The sequence below is a fragment of the Apodemus sylvaticus genome, chromosome 10, assembly GCF_947179515.1.
Source record: "Apodemus sylvaticus chromosome 10, mApoSyl1.1, whole genome shotgun sequence".
In the NCBI taxonomy this organism is placed as follows: domain Eukaryota; kingdom Metazoa; phylum Chordata; class Mammalia; order Rodentia; family Muridae; genus Apodemus; species Apodemus sylvaticus.
The window spans coordinates 39,631,039-39,648,396 of NC_067481.1; the positions used below are offsets into that span (position 1 = coordinate 39,631,039).

General features: G+C 43.4%; 1 protein-coding gene across 21 annotated transcripts in view; it reads right to left on the minus strand.

Annotated features, from left to right (window-relative positions):
• The window catches only part of Synrg (synergin gamma), an 83,580-nt gene that overhangs the window by 63,123 nt on the left and 3,099 nt on the right, over positions 1–17,358 (minus strand). For 7 of the 21 annotated variants that reach the window (XM_052193848.1, XM_052193851.1, XM_052193847.1 and 4 more), the window contains exons 2-6: positions 11,711–11,751; positions 9,394–9,515; positions 7,705–7,835; positions 5,199–5,304; positions 4,313–4,424 (exon numbers count right to left, since the gene is read on the minus strand). In XM_052193848.1, the coding sequence (XP_052049808.1) occupies positions 4,313–4,424; positions 5,199–5,304; positions 7,705–7,835; positions 9,394–9,515; positions 11,711–11,751 (512 nt within the window). Of the gene's footprint in view, positions 1–449; positions 753–4,312; positions 4,425–5,198; positions 5,305–7,704; positions 7,836–9,393; positions 9,516–11,581; positions 11,686–11,710; positions 11,752–17,358 lie in introns of those variants that run through there. The other 14 variants (XM_052193831.1, XM_052193830.1, XM_052193829.1 and 11 more) reach the window with 5 other exon arrangements.

The following is a 17,358-nucleotide window of genomic DNA, read 5'->3' on the forward strand; positions in this document are numbered from 1 at the left end:
TGAGAGTCACTCTTCCCCTCCAGCATGCTGAGGGCAGCCTCAGCCAGCAGGCTCGGTGACAGGCACTCTGCCTCCTGAGCCACCTCAGCAGACTGAGCCACTGCTCCCGCCCCCTCTGTTTATTTTCTAACTTTTTATTGATTCTTTGTGTAGAAAGACTGCTTTTTAAAGGAGCTCTCCCCAGCGCATTATTGTTAACACAGTCTTCGAAGGCCAGTCTGCTCCTGTAGTCTCTCCTGTTTCTAACACGGCAGTGAAAGGCTTTCAATCACTTTTCTGGTAAACAAGAATACAAACCCTGAATCTAGCCTTGCACTGGTGGCTGTCAACGGTTCTCATCAATCACAGACGTGCGTCTTTGCCAACAGCACTGTATAATTCTACATCAGGAGACAAGGAAATCTTGTCCTAGCACATCCTAACACTTTGATAATAACCCCCGGAGTTACCTGCTTTCTGCACACTGTGGGAAGCTGAAGCAGCAGATAAACAAGGAATTTGCCCATGGACACCATGTGCGGCAAAAGACACTGGAGCCTGAGCTGGCGGCAGAGGCTGTGCCCCGGGCTGCTGTGTGTGTAACTGGCCGAGTGGGGTGCCGGGGAGGAAAGACTGAAAGGGCCGGGCTGTGGATGAAGGCCCACAAGTGGGAAGCTCAACAGGCCCCTGCATAAAGCCACTGAATTCGTCTTCACCAAGAAAGGCAGATGATGGGGGGACAGTTTTAGTAGAATGAGATGACATGGGGCAGTCTGTAAAACGGAAAATGGCAATGAAAGACACAGGAGTGAAAACCAGAGGGAGGGAGACATCTAGATACAACAACCCTCAGAACACCTCAAATATGAACAGCGAAAGTGACACCCTCATAACACACTGAAATAGGAACAGCGGAGGTGACACCCCTCATAACACATTGAAATAGTAACAGCGGAGGGAACAAGAAACAACACTAGCCGAGCAGAGCCGAGTGCGCACGACCACCGTGGTCTCTGCCTTGTTCTAAAAATAAGATTGAGAGCTAGTCTGCATTTGGTTCAAAACAGACAAAAATTAACTCAAATTTCTAATCTTCATTTTAATAGTTAGTATTAATTGTGCATCAAAGTGACAATTACTTCTGAAATCCAAGTGGTCTGTCTATCTAGATACTATTTCTTTCTTAGTTTTTTGAGACAGGGTCTCTCTACTAATCCCTGGCTGTTTTGGAACTCGTTCCTTTTATCAGGCTGGCCTTGAACTCACAGAGTTCTTCCTGTCTTTGCTTCCTGAGTGCTCGGACTAATGGCATACATCACCACGCTCAACCCTAGAAAGGTCTCTCAAGCCCGCCCCCCCCCCCCCCCTTCTTGTAAGAGTGTCTCTTCCCCTACAACTAAGCTGGCTGGCAACTCCCAACTCTTCCGATGGCTACCTCCGGCCTTTGTTCCTGTGAACAATAAGGCCACCTAGACTACCGACATCGCCCCAAGGCGGTTTTACCTGACTCCCAACACAGACTCCCCAGTCTGAAGGCAGGTGACCCGCTGAGACCTGGAGCCAAAGAAAATTCACAGCCCCGCCTTTGATGTGACCGACTTCTGGGAGGGGTGGTCGATTCCCCCATGACTATATAACATGCCTTAAAAATATTAAAGTGAGTCTTGACCGGAATTACCGCCTTGACTCAAATCTCTTTCGCCTTAACCTCAAAATTCTCTTTCAGGCAACCCAGTTCACATGTAGCCGCAGGCGGTCTACATAAGAGTGCTGCATAAAATGAACAGAATTCCACTGCTCAATATAGGTGCTTGGGATTTGAACTCAGGTCCTCATGCTTGCATGGCAAGAGCTCTTAGGAGCTGTCTCCCCAGCCACACTGTGGCTTTTATCATTTTGTGTGAGGTTCACTTACATTGTAAATGTGCTCTGCAAGGGCTACGGTTAACACAGAACTCACTGGTAGTTCTATTTCATTTTGTTTGTTTGTTTGGTTTTTGTTTTCTATTTTTTTTTTTTTTTTTTTTTTTGAGACAGGGTTTCTCTGTGCCCTGGCTGTCCTGGAACTCACTGTATAGACCAGGCTGGCCTCAAACTCAGAGATCCGCCTGCCTCTGCCTCCCAAGTGCTGGGATTAAAAGTGTGCGTCACCACTACCCAGCTCTACTAATATCTAATTAACAAGGAACAGCCTCTCATTTGAAAAAGATGGTGGTAATTCCAAGCTTGTTACTTAAGGACTGGTGGAATGAAACCTGGAATTACCGAAAGTTGTATGAAAGATGAAAATGAATATAAAAAACATATTGCTGTAACTTTTTTTTTTAAAGAAGAAAAAGGTCATGCAACACTGAACCCCACGCCTCCCAACAATGGCTGCTGAGAGCAGATTAATGCTCCTTGTGGATTCTCGGCTGCTTTGGATGTTTTAAGACTGACTGGGCAGGCTCGGGGATCGATCGCTGCCTCAGAACGGTCTTCTGGAAGAGTAGGAACAGCTCCACTTAGAAGTGTCGCCTGTAAGTGTACTGATTAACACACCAGTTGATTACCTCACATGTCTTACTTGCTGCTAACTGCTGACCACAGCTTTGTGCTGACAAGGAAACTTGGTGTGAACAGTGTCTGACCTACAATGGCCACTGTTCTCTCTTTTCTACATTCAGTACCAGGTTCAGTTTTAGTCTTAACTGTCAATGTTTGTTTGGGGACAGGGCCAGCTACATAGCTTGGGTTGGCTTAGAATAGGGTTGCTACATATATGCTATGGGCTAGCCTCAAGCGCATAGCTCCCCTATCTTAGCCCCCTGTGCTGAGATTCAGGGATGTCTTGCCACACTGCCCGAATCACTTCATCACTACTTTGTTTGGCTTACGATTTTCAATTTTAAATATGATTTTCCTGATCTCAAAATGAATGCTAATAGTTTTCTCCTTCCAGTTTCGGTGTGTACTTTACTTTGGGCATGATTTTGGTAATAGGAATCAAGGTACATAATCTAATGAGTGAATTAATAGGATGGAGTCAAAGCTGAGCCAGAAAATCCTGAGGTAACAACAGGCTACAGAGGCGGCTCAGAGGTTAAGAGCATCTAGTGCTCTTGCAAAGGACCTGAGTGTGCTTCCTGGTGTCTGCATCAGTTTCACAATAGCCCGTTGTAGCCCGTTGACTCCAGGTCCAGGGGATCTGACGGCCTTGGTGGGCACCAACAGACACACACACACACACACACACACACACACACACACGCGCATGTGCAAAAAATTAATACTTTAAAAAAGAATTGATAATAGTGTCAATATTAGATTTTCTCTTAATATTTATAAGATATTAAATCACAAGCATTTAAGATAAAACTTATAATAATATTTTCTACAAGAAGATAGTACTTTTTGGCTTCCTGAGTGATTTATGAAAATTGTCTATTAATGGTACATTATTATTAAAGTTAACTTATAACAAAACATCAAAGTATTTAATTTTAAAAAGATGAAAAAACATTTTGCATACCAGACAATTTCAACCAAGTTTTTAAAATGACAACAAAACAAAAATATTTGTTTATTCTGCTTCTCTAAGTTTTAGTTGATTACCACAGGATTTAAAACTATAAAGAGGTTTACTGAAGAAACTGAACTTTCCTGAGTTTTATTTGCCTATTGAGGAATATCACAGCCATGACTATTTTGAGAATTGGTAAATTTTGTCATGAACAGTGAAATCTGACCTAGCTCCTTAAAGCACCCATTTCATAAGAATGAAATGGACCCAGGATAGTCAGGGCTATACAGAGAAACCCTGTCTTGAGAACCCCCCAAAACAAACAAACAAACAAACAAACAAACAAATCAATCAATCAATCAATAAAATAAAATAAAAAAGAAATGGACTAGTAAACTCAGTACGCTTCTCTGAGCCAACAGGCTACCCTTTCTTATTTCAAGACAGGGTCTCTCGATGCAGTCCTGGCAGACCAGGCTGGTCTCAGGCCTCAAACTTAGAGCTCCTCCTGCCTCTTCCTACCCATGAGCATTGGAATTAAAGGCATGCGCCATGGAGCCCAGCACAACGGACTGTCTCCATCGGTACACTCGCAGTGAAAACTACCTGGGGAAGCATCGAGGTTAGGTTAACCAAGGGCTGAGGATTTTTAACCTCCAGCTTAGCTGTTAACCGAGTCAGAGCTCTACATTTTAAGATATTCAAATCTGAACTTAGCTTGAAGGAAAAATTCAGCTCGGACCTTCACACGTGAAGGCCAATTAAACACAGGGAGATGACCAACCACCTTTCTAGGAAAGAACACTTCCTGTCTCTTAAAATGAAAACTACCTGGTTTTTTGGGGTGTGATGCTGGAGTGGGGTGCATCTTAGCATCTCTGGAAAACCCATCCAAGTTTCCTTTTATGGCTTCCAAAGCGTCGTCTCTGTTCTTCTCTCCTGTCTGCAAGACAAAGCCTGTGCTTACTTCTTTCTTCCCTTCTTAAACTAAAACCCATCTATTTCCAGTAATTTTGTCTTCTTTTTTTGTTTTTGTTTCTTTTGTTCTGAGGCAAGGTTTGCCTTAGAGCTCTCTGTCCAGCCCAGGCTGGCCTCAGACCCATACACAGCCACTCTCTTGCCTTTGACTCTCAGGTACAGGTATATGGAAATGAGCCTCTGCACCAGGCTTCAGGCCCAGTATTCTCACAGTGTACTTGCAACGGTTAACTTTCAAAGTTAGAAAGACATCAATAAGTATATAAAATGATGCATAAAAAGACATTCTATAGAGAATAAAAAATTTAAAAGGTTCATTCTCAAATACTATTGCATAGGGCTGTGAGATACTAAAAGTTCTGAGGATCCTGAGAAATCCAATTCCTACCATCCCACTTATAATCAGTTTCCCAAGAAAACTATTACCAATATTGTCATGGTGGTTTAAAAAAAAAAAAAGGAATTGAGAAGACAATGGCCCAACAATAGAGATCTATCTGTAGAGAAAAAGAAAAACAATTCCCTTTAGGACTTAGGCAAACCATGATGTAAAGAAATCCACCATAGCCCAGCTTGGGCTGGTGCCTGAGTGAGGAGGCATGCACAGGGCAGGCAGGCATGCACAGGGCAAACAGGCATGCGCAGGGCAGGAGGGCACACGCAGGGCAGGCGGGCACGCACAGGGCAGGCGGGCACGCGCAGGGCAGGCAAGCTCTGGAAGGAGACGTGGATGCATCACCTTGGGTTTCACGCTACTGAGAAGTCTGAGCTTTTGTTTTTGCTCTTCAAACTGACGCCTTTTTCTTTCTTCTTCTAAGAGCTTTTGTTGCTGTTCAAATCGTTTTCTGAGGGGAAAACAATTACATCAACATTCATCTTCAAGGAGTAATGGCTACATACCGATTTATACTGTCAGCTTCAGCAATACCAACTTGCATCTCTAGAATTATAATCTTTACTCCTAATTATATGTAATTCTCTTATGACAATCTGTTTCTTCTGTAAACCAGCTCTAAAATACTTTAAATGAATCTACAGAATGTTTCACTTAATTTACATTTATGCTTTTATTTCTTACCTAATTTGCAAGGCAAAGAAAGTATACTTTCAGGGGTGAGGGAGGTGGGGAACTAGATATGAAACCCTGGGCCTCTGCATGCCACACATCATCCACGTGTAAAGAGGATCCACCTCTAGGTGGAGACAAAGGTGCCTTCGTCTCCTTCCTTAAGGATTAACCCAACAAGGAGAGGCCAGGAACCTTGGCTATGGGACCACCCCAGGAAGGTAGGTGCAATTTAAGAATGGGCTCTCCAATTGGTCATCTAATACCAAGTGGTCAACTCAATTTAGATACATACAAGTAAAAGTGTACATAAGAGGCCATGAATTTGAGAGAGAGAGCAAACAGGTAAGAGAGGTGTATACAGGCAGATTCAGGAGGTTTGCTGTGTATAATTATATTTAATTTAAAAATATTTTTTAAATCATAAGTTAAAAAAAGATATCATTCCCACGGTGGTTTGAATAGTTATGGCCCCATAGACTAATGTGTTTAAATGCTTGGCCTATAAGAAGCGACGCAATTCCGTGGCCTTGCTGGGGCACGTGTGCCACTGTGGAAGCTGGCTTGGAGCTCTCCTAGGCTCAAGCTGCACCCAGAGTGGCACAGGCTCCTGTTGCTTTCAGATCGCGATGTAGAGCTCTCAGTCCCTTCTCTAACACCATGTCTGCCTGGACGCTGCCATGCTCCTGCCGTGACGATAATGGACTAAAGCTCTGAAACTGGAAGCCAGCCCTGATTAGATGCTTATCTTTGTAAGAGTTGTTGTGGTCAAGGTGTCTCTTCACAGCAAGAAAATCCTAACTAAGATAATGCTTCTCCTTCCCAGAGTCCCCTCCTCCCAGTACAGTCCCTTCGAGGTGCCCACCTTTCTGAGGCCTGACTCAGAAAAATGTAATTTTTGTTTTTCCTTCTCTCTAGAGGTGAGGTCCCTGACACTCTGGGCTTCCTCGCTGTGTTTCTGAGGCCCCGTGCCCTGCCCCGCCCTGCCCCGCCCCGCCCTGCCCACCACTCTGTGGCTGACCTCTGAGCTGGCTCATCTTCTCTGTTCTCCCTGCTTCCAGGCAGAGTGAGAGGTACAGCTTGCCTCGCCGCTATTTTTTCTTTCAAACTCTAATGCACTATCCTTAAGCTTCTGTTTGAATCTGTTCTTTGTCCTTAAAATTTCTTCTGTGTCCATTCTTAAATCCTATTATCAGAAAGACTAAAAACCCCAAGAGGGGACCCTAATTCCCCAGGTACCATATGATGGCTCTGCTGGGACTCCACAAGGTCTCTAGTATTTCTTTCCTGTTTTTTAATTCTTTCATTGGCAGAGAACATGAACCCCTTCCTGCACCCCCAGATGGTATTACCAGCAGCAGAGGAAACAATCTTGGTACACTGAGCAGTTGCAAAAACAAAGGAGGCAGATGAACATAAGATCACGTTTTGTTCTGCATGTAGGAAAGTAATCTGCAGGCTGGAGGCAGCTCTGTGGTCAGCCCTGGCCTAGCAGTTAGTACTGTACCATCAAACAGCAGCAGCAACACAATCAGTTTAGGAAGCTGGTTCTGGAGACAAAAACCTAGAATCCCAGCATTTGAGAGGGCTGGGCACAAAAACTGCAAATTCCTAGCTGCATGGGCCGTTTTTGTTACTCTGATTTCAGAAATCAAAACAAACAAACAAAAAGATAAAATCCAACCAAACATACAGGAAATTCCCTTGGGAAGGAAGACAGAGTCTCCAGGAGCGAAAGCCATGCTCTGAGGAGCAGGAAGGGGTCTGGGGGGACAGCCAGCTTTTCTGCTGTCTTTGTAACCTGGGTTGACAAACTTCTCTCCCTCAGAGAGAAAACAAAGGGTTTGAATCAAAGGACAAGTAAGAGCCCTTCTTGGAACCAACATACTTTGTTTTTTTTGTTTTGTTGCCTATTGTCCTATCTGGCCTTAAATTCACACCTCTCCCAAGTCCTCCTTGGGAGAGGTCAGGCTTACAGGTAAGAGTCACGCCATTTGGTTGGCTCTAAACTTCTTATAGAAATATTCAAAGGGTCCTGTCTCAAATCAAACAACAAGCAAACCCATTTTTACAGTGTCCTCAAGACAATGTGTTTCTTTCACATTACAGAACATTTGATAATCTATGGAGCAGCTGCTACAGTGTAACCTTGATACTCCCAGGCCCCGGAGTCTCTTACTGTTGCTCTTCCGCAAACTGCTTCTGCATGTCTGGAGTGTACTGTGGGCCTGCAGGACGCATGCTCAGGAAAGGTGGCTGACCCAGGAAAGGCACCCCTGCTGCCGGCATTGGCCCCATTGGTATTCCTGCCTAGAAGAAACAGGCAGCAGATTAAATAATACACAGGTTTTCTTTTAATTATTGAAAAGGTACTTCATGGTATTTTTATTAGTAAGATATATGATATATTCCAGTGAAATATTATTTTAAAAAAAAGTAGGCTGGACATTCCTTTGGAGTCAGAGGACACTACTGGTATAAGCTCCTTCAGGCTGTGTGGAGAAACATGTGGTTACACTGCGGTGTGGTCAGGAGCCCTCTTGGCATAAGGATGCATATGTGTTTTCCCAGCATCAGAAGACCCTGGCCTATAGCATTCATTCCACAGGTAATGCTCAACTTCATTCCCAGTATTTATAAGATAATGTTTTGGAGTGGCAAGATGGTTCAGTGGTTAAAAGTACTTGTTGCTCTTGCAGAAGAACCGGCTTTGATTCCTGGCACCCATATGGTATCTTGTAACCACCTGTAACTCCGGTTCTAGGGGACTGATGGCCTCTTCTGACCTTAGCAGCCTCCAGGGACACATGTGGTACATTTACATAAAAGCAGGCAAAACATTCATACACATAAAATAAATAGAATCCAACAAAGGATAAATATTTTGATGTTCATATCACAGCCATAATAACCTAAACTTTTATAGAAAATAACAGATCTAATCAATAGTAAATTATATATCAATACAATAATATACCCTTAACTGAAGCATCCAGAAATAAGAATTCTTCAGCACAATATCCACTCACAAACTCTTTAGAACCAGTGTAACAAGAACAGCCATTTTTTTTCTGAAATTGCTTAAATCTGTTGGGTCACCTTTTAGAATCTTGAGTTCCCTATCAAGATATTTCTACTTCGGCGTTTTTTTTTTTTTTTTTTTTTTTTTTTTTTTTTTTTTTTTTTTTTTTAGATCATAAAAAGATATAGTTCCATAAAGAAAGAACACATGGCTCTATTGTCTATTCTGCTAATTCCAATAACTAACATTCATTCTTTTGAGACTAGCTACTGTGGTGGTTTGAGTGAGAATGGCCCCCATGGGCTCACAGACTTGAATGCTCGGTCCTCAGTGGGTGACACCGTCTGGAAAGGATTAGGAGCTGTGTCATGGGGCAGGCTCGGATGCTTCAAAACCCAGCACCATTCGCAGTGAGCTCTTTTTGCCTCCCACTTGTGGATAAGGATGCTCCCTGCCCATCTCTGCTGCAGTGCCCGCCTACCCGCCTACCGCCCTGATGCCACATTCCCCACCACAGTGGTCATGGACTTGCCCTCTGCAATTGTAAGCACCTAAGAAACTCCTTCTTTTTTAAGTTGACGTCATAGTGTTTTACCACAGCAAGAGAAAAGTGACGAGGGCAGTTCCCTAGCATGTGTGAGTCTCTGAGTTTGAATGTACACAGCACACACCTACAATTCCAACTCCTCGGGAGGCCAAGGCAAAGGGGATCCTTTGAGCCCAGACATAATAAAACTCCATTACAAATGCAAACTATTGCTAAAGACAACACTGAGACAGCTCTTGACATGCAGATGCCCAGAAACAAGCAATAACTTTATAAACAATCAACTAGGAAGCAAGTACCTGCATTGCAATGGGTCCTTGGGACATCTGAGAGCTGTAATTCATTCCCATCATGCCTTGCATATTGGGCTGCATGACAGAGACCATAGGAAATCCTTGCTGTTGCATTGGAATCAGGCCTGCTGGAAAACACCAAGGCTTTATTAAAGTCAACATGTTTGAAGGTTTGTTTCCTTGAAATCAGAACATCCAGAGGACTCACTAACTGAAAAACTACATATTACAATAGAAAGAGCACAAGGTGCTGATGAGACAGGCTTGAATGAGAATTCTGTGATCTACTTAGCTATGTGATCTTCAGCAAGCTATAGAATTTCATTTGTTAAATGAAAATAATATTGGTTCTGCAGAACTTGAATGTGGATATGAAATGAATAGCATGGCCTAAATCGGTACTCAGTCTTCACCATGGGCCCAGGTGATTTCTGTCCCGTTGGTATTCATAAGTTTGTATCATTTCTTCTCATGCTGACCTAGTGCAGTTAGCAGGATACTGTGGTGATGACAGCATGTAACTCCCAGCCTCGTTCCTTTTGAGAGAAGATCTTGTGTAACTGAAGGGCTGGCCTGACCCACCCCTGCCTCCATCTCCCAAAGGGGCACCCACAGATGTGTGCCACCACACCTTGGCTCCTTAGGGTAGTTGTTAGCTTCTTCCTGCTTTTCTGGAGTACTTGTGCTGGGGGAGGCCCTGCTGCATCCTAGGAACAGCAGATCTTTCCACGCCATGAAACTTTCCGATGACTGCGGTTCTACCTGACGGCTTTACTACCTACCACTCACAAGATGCTCTGAGGCAGAAGCTCCAGCAGAGTGGTGCTCAATTCCTGACTCCCCGGTGCATAACAACATAAAGAAATGCTCATTCTGTAAAGTTCAGGGGCCGCCTACTGTGTAACAGTGGATGATAACACTTAAGATCATGAACTCTTTAGTTACTAGCTACTGGGTTATCTGTTTGCCCCCTCACTCTGTATGTTTGTGTGTGTCGCTGGGACCCTCCCCACACACTCTAGACCAGGCTGGCCTCCATTTTTGTTTATAGCAGAATGGGCCAAAATTTTATCTCCCAACTCTAGTCATCAATAAGGTATGGCTAAAATTGGTACCAGGGAACACCAGTCCTATAACCAAGAGATGGGGTTTACCCAATAGAGAGATTTCCAGGGATAAAACTGAGACTCAAATTGTTTTTTTTTTTTATTCCTTCCTTCCTTCCTTCCTTGCTTCCTTCCTTCCTTCCTTCCCTTCTTCCTTCCATCTACCCATTCATCCCTCCCTCCCTCCCTCCCTCCCTCCTTTCATCTTTATTGGGATAGGGTCTTTCTATGTAGTCCAGGCTGGCTTAGACACATAACCCTGCCTCAGCCTCCCAAATGCTAGGATTACAGGCATATGCCGCCATAGCTGGCTGAGACATAAATACTGTTCATTCTTGAGACAGGGTCTCACTATATAGCCTGGCTTGCAGACCAGCCTCAAACATAAAAATCTGCATGCCTCTGCTTCCCTAAGTCCTAGAATTAAAGGCATGTATTACCACTAGCTTAAGACTTAAATACTTTAAAATCATAATATGAGATGTCCTTTTTGTACATCATTATAATAAGACCATGACATATAGAAAGAAACATACATGAGACACTAAAGACACATTTATTCTTTCAACCAATATCTACATGGAATCTATCGTACATGCAGGCAGGGTGCTGGACACACTGGAGAGGACAAGATACAGCTCCTGCCCTCTGGCACAGAGAAGGTGGAAGAAGACAAGAGAATCACAGCTTGTTGCAATCTTAGCAGTTGCTCTTAATATTCTTGCCCTGAAATTGTCCTTACCTCTGAGGCTAATGGTTGAGTAAGTTTGGGAGACGTGAAGAACGATTCTTTCACTGTCCAAAGTAAACATTTAAAAAATAATTCTCTATTATTATTGTTGCTGTTTTGTTCTTCAAGGCAGGGTTTCTCTGTGTAACCTTCCTGGCTGTCCTGGAACTCGGTTTGTAGACCAAGCTGGCCTCCAACTTACTGAGCTCTGCCTACCTCTGCCTCCCAAGTGCTGGGATTAAAGATATGTGCTATGGCCTGGCTTTAAAGGAATTTTTAAGAGAAAGCAACATACAGAGTTAAAACTTATAGGAAATTTTACTTCATTGGGCAGCAGTATAACTTATCTTTTACTTACCCATTTAATTCCAAGTTAGGAAACAATGGGAAACAACTTCAGTTTGGGGGCTGAGGACATGGGTTATGGGCAGAGGGCTTGCCTAGCGTCCATTTCACCACTGACAAAGGAATGTAAGCTCTCACATACCTTGAGGGGGTCTCATTCCACTTGCAACAGGAAACATGAAGCTGAAAGCAAAACACAAACACATTAGTATCTTCACCTGTATAAGATTTCAAACAAAATCCGACTCTAACAAATGAGAGCCTGGCGTTGGTTCAGTAGTACAGTGACTTATTAATATATTAAACAATTTACATGTATTTTTGCCTGCACGTTTGCCTGTGCATCGCATGTATGCCTGGTGCCACTGGAGGCCAGAGAGGGCACTGGATCCCTTAGAACTGGAGTATCAAATGCTTGTGAGTTGCCATGTGGGGGCTGGGAACTAAATCCACGTCCTTTGCAAGAGCAGCAAATGTTCTTAACTGCTGGGCCATCTCTCCAGCCCTAGAATTATTAATATTAATAAAATTAAATTTCCCTACTTTACAATGAATTAGAATGTTAATGTAAAGGGAATGTTTGAGGGGGGTATGTGAGATAGAACACAGAAGGCCCTGACACTAAGTCCTACCTCTCTCATCTTGTGATTTCCCTGAGATAGAAAACTCTCTGAACTCCAATTTCTCCATCCATGATGGAGAATTCATGCATTCAGGAAACATTTAATGAGCATCTACTACACAAAAGAACTGAAGCAGCTTACAATCTTGGATACACAGGTGCAGGTGAATCACGGTACTACAGGGTGAGCGTGCCAACTGTTTAAGCAGGTCCAAATACTAAGAGCTCAGAAGAGAACGATTAATTTTTAGGTTATCTCTTGGGAGAATTTGTGAGGGTAGTTTTTGAGCTTATTAAAGAAAAAAAGAAGGATGTGCAATAAACAGTTTTGACAAAAGTTCTGAAACCAGAGATGTAGGACATTAATCAAAATGATCTGTGATTAAATATATGATTTTAAAGCAACCAGATTGCCAGGTGCAGTGGTAAGATACTAGTAGAGCATGTGTAAGACCTTGGGATGGATGGAAGGATGGACGGATAGATGTCTGTCTGTCTGTCTGTCTGTCTGTCTATCTATCTATCTATCTATCTGGTGGTACATGTTATCTATCTATCTATCTATCTATCTATCTATCTATCTATCTATCTATCTATCTGGTGGTACATGCTATCTATCTATCTATCTATCTATCTATCTATCTATCTGGTGGTACGTGCTATCTATCTATCTATCATCTATCTATCTATCATCTATCTATCATCTATCTATCTATCTATCTATCTATCTATCTATCTATCTGGTGGTACATGCTATCTATCTATCTATCTATCTATCTATCTATCTATCTATCTATCTTTGTGGTACATGCTATCTATCTATCTATCTATCTATCTATCTATCTATCTATCTATCTATATATCTGGTGGTACATGTCTTCACTCCCAGCAGTTGAGAGGTAGAGACAGATATATCTTTGTGAGTTCAAAGGCAGGTGGATCTCTATGAGTTCAAGGCAAGCCAAGGCTACACAGTGATATCTCATCACACATACCATTACATCAGAGTCTCATTTTATAGGCTAGCCTAGAACTATGTAGTCAGGGTTGGCCTTGAGCCCTCCTGCCTCCGTCCCCTATGCTAGAACTACATGCAAGAGCCATTACTCCCAGCCATAGTCTTTAAAATGTTTATTCTTTATTTTGAATATTCTATATCAGAAGCTGGTATATATGTGTTTGTGTGTATGTGTATATTATTGTAAAATGTTAACATCTGAATAATTTTGAGCATATAATTCAGTGATATTGAGGACATTCAGTGTTGAAACCATTACCACCGCTCACTACCCAAGTTCAGAACCTTTCTCTCAGTCCACACAGACCCTCTGGTGCCACTAATGATAAGCCACCACATCCCAGTCCCAGTACTCAACTTTTTGTCATTTACAAATTTCTCTATTCCAAGTCTACATCTCAAATAGGCCCAAGTAGTATCTGGATGATTTCACTCAGGCAAACTAGCTCAAGGTTCGCTGTAGCAAGCATTAACACCTCGGTCCCCCGCACACCGTGGACTGAATGTGCACAGTGTACTTTATCCTCTCATCTCTACATGGACACCTGGGTTCCTTCTGCCCTTCAGCTGATGTGAGTGATATTGATAAGAACAGTAGTGTGTGTGACTGATCCTAGTTCTTTTATATGTACCTGTGAGGGAGACTGCAGAGGTCACATGGTAATTCTATGTGTAATTCTTGAGAAACTGCCAAACTGTTTTTTCATGGTGACTGCATCAATCCACACCCACCAGAAATGCACAGGCCTCTGCTTTCACAGCCCACAAAACCTTTGTGTGTGTGCGCATATATGCGTACACGTGTGTGTGTGTGTGTGTGTGTGTGTGTGTGTGTGTGTAGGTCTCCTGCCTGCATGTATGTCTGTGCATTAAATGTACACCTGGTACCCACAAAGGTAAGAAGAGGGAGTTGGATCCTCTAGAAAACTAGAGTTACAGATAATTGTGAGGCACCAAATGGGTCCTGGGAATCAAACCTGGGACCCTTGGAAGTACTGCCAGTGCTCTTGAGCCCAGAACCATCTACCATATTTATAATTTATATATTTATATGTTATATATGTATGTATATGTACACATACACACACAAGTGGGTGTGAAGTGGTATGTCACTGTGGCTTGGATGTGACATCTCTTCCATCAAACATTTTGAGAAGAACAGCACGTTATACAGTGCGCTTTGGGAGGCTACTTTAACGGCAGCATATGGAAAGACTTGAAGTAAGAAGAACCAGTCAAGAAAATACCACATTGTTCTTAATGTGATGTAAAAGGAGTTACAAACAAGGAGGAGGGATGGGAAGGAAGTGGGCAGAAGATATGAAAAGGGAAGGCTGGAGCGAACCCAGTAGCTGCCCGGATGGGGAAGGGTGGGGACGCAGAGAACACAGGGGAGGATGCTGACTGGACAACTGCAAGGACCCGGCTGCTCCATGCTGGCCATGGCAGCCCAGTGCACAGGCCTGGGGAGAAGGCTCCCGGAGATAAGACCTTGAAGAGAAACCCAACAGGCAATTAGAAATGTCACTCAAGCTGGGTATGGTGGTGCACATCTATAGTCCCAGCATGCAAGAGGCAAAGGCAGGTGGATCTCTGTGAGAGCTTGAAACTAGCCTAGTCTACATAATAAGTTCCAGGACAGCCAGGGCTGTGTAGAAAGACCCTGTCAAAAGGAAGGAAGGAAGGAAGGGAGGAAGGAAGGAAGGGAGGGAGGAAAGAAGGAAGGAAGGAAGGAAGGGAGGAAAGAAGGAAGGAAGGAAGGAAGGAAGGAAGGAAGGAAGGAAGGAAGAAAAAGAAATGTTACTCAAACTTAGGAGAAAGACCTGGAAAAATCCAGTGCTCCAGATAAATCTTTTAAATTAAGGTTAAAAACAACAACAAACCAACCACCAAATGTGTAATATAAGCAAGGAAGTTGGCTTGTGTAGCAAGAGGACACCACAGGTAACCTTGCAGCATTTCACCCTGGAAACTGAGGGGAGAATGACCCCTAAGAGGCAAGGAGCAGCTCAGAACTCAGGACTGAGTTCAAGAAAGCAGCTGCCAGTGTCTACTGGTGCAGAGAAGCTTGTCAGATGAAGATGAGGAGAAAAAGCCACCACTTCGAGAATGATGGTTTTCCAGTGGGCAGCTTCAACCCGCAAAGGGAAGATAAACATGGCATCCTTACTGACAGGAAAACCTAGGGCTTTGAAGAAACAGGATTCACAAGTGAGAGCGAGCTGGTTTGAGGAACTGGTCCTTTTGCTGAGACTGGAAGGGGGATGAATCAAGAAAGGGAGGGAGGCTTTTTATTTTTAAATTATGTGTAGGGGTGTTCTGGCTGCATGAACAGCTACACACCACAGGCATGCAGTGCTCATGAAGGACAAAAGAGGATGTGAGATTCCATAGCACTTACAACTGCTTACAAACCAACTCGTGGGTCTAGGAATCAAACCCCAAGACCCCAGCAAGAGCAGCCAGTGCCCTTAACCACTGAGACATCTCTCCAGCCCCAGAGAGGAAACCTCCTGGCTAAGAAAGTCTCTCAATTTCAGATTCAAAGATGCTCTTGAGAGGTTTAGAGTAGGTTAGTGGGCACCAGGAACTGAATGTCAAATTCAGGAACTCTTGCTTTAAAAAAACAAACAAAAACAAACAATAACAACAACAAAAACCCTATACTCATCTTCTGACTTGCAGGAAAAAGCCTAAAATATCAACTTTAGAGTCCATGGTTCTATGCGGTTTTGTTTTGGCCCCTTTAATGACAAAATGGTTTAGCATTCTAGTTGGACATCCATTTGGCTTTTGTGGAGGGGCTGGTCACTGGTAAACCCTGTGGCTGACAAACAGCCCTAAAGAGTCAGACCTTTTCTTAATGGTATACAAGAGGCAGTAACAGTTGAGTCATGTGTTAACTGGTTTGTCTAAGTCAAAACTTCTAGGCTCAATGATCCTTCTGTCTTATCTCCTGATAGCAGAACTATAGAGGTGTGCCACCGTGCCGTTCACTGGGTAAAATGTTTTGAGTTCAAGGACAGCACTGGTGATCATCTGTCTTAAAAGGCACCACTTACACACCAAGACTGGTAAGTTTAGTAGCAAGGAATAGTTAAGTAGGCATCCACTTGAGACTTTGCCAAACCGGCCTTAAAGATTCAAGTCACCAGTATGGTGGAGTGGCTCAGTAAAACTTGGAGTGAGTTCTATTCTCTTGTAGCCAGTTGTAGTCCCCTTCTTACCCTAACTGTCTGCTCCCTCCCCCCTTTGTCAAGGTCCCAACTCAAGGCAACCACAGCAACAAGCTATAAGATGTATTACAGGACTGGACGGATGGTTAGTAAGCTATTCTTGTGGAGGACCTGGGTTCAGTTCCCAGCATCCATATGGAGGCTCACAGTCACCCCTAACTCTATTTCCAGGGTATCTGTCACCTTCTTCTGAGGACACCAGGCATGTGTGGTGCACATGTAGTCAAAACTCACACACATTAATAAATATAAAATGATTTTAAAATACCTGCTATAGTATTTAAAAGCCATTTAAAAATTAAACATATATAAAATCAAAGCAACTGTACTGATAGAGTCACTCTAGTAAAAATTTAACAACAAACAAAAGTTGTTTAGTGACCGCTGCATTTTTATTACAAAATATTTAGATAACTAGCACTAATATGTTTTTCTTTTCATTCATGTTTGTGTGTGTGGACAGCTAAGGAGGCCAGAAGAGGGCATCAGATGCCCTGGGGTTAAAGTTGAAGGCAGTTCTGAGCCTCCTCCCCCATATGAAAACAGATCTCTCCAGCCCCAACCATTCTCTTTCGTTACATTTATTTATTGTGTGTGTGTCTGGAGTTGTTCACGTGGAGATGGGAGGACAACTTGGGGGAGTCAGCTCTCTCCTGTACTATGTGAGTCCTGGTGTTGAATGCAGATCACTGTGCTTGGCAGCAAGCCCCAGCCCCCACCCAGGCCCCAGACAACTCATTCTTAGACAAGCAGCTAAGACACAGATAAAACGGCTAGGCTGGGGATGGGGTGGATGCGAACCGAGTGAGCCTCCAAGAATTTGACTTGAAGGGACAAATGCTAACTGAAATGCTGCCACGCCTTGGACCCAGAGCTCAGCTTGTCACAAGCCTTTTGCTACTAACCTACATTTG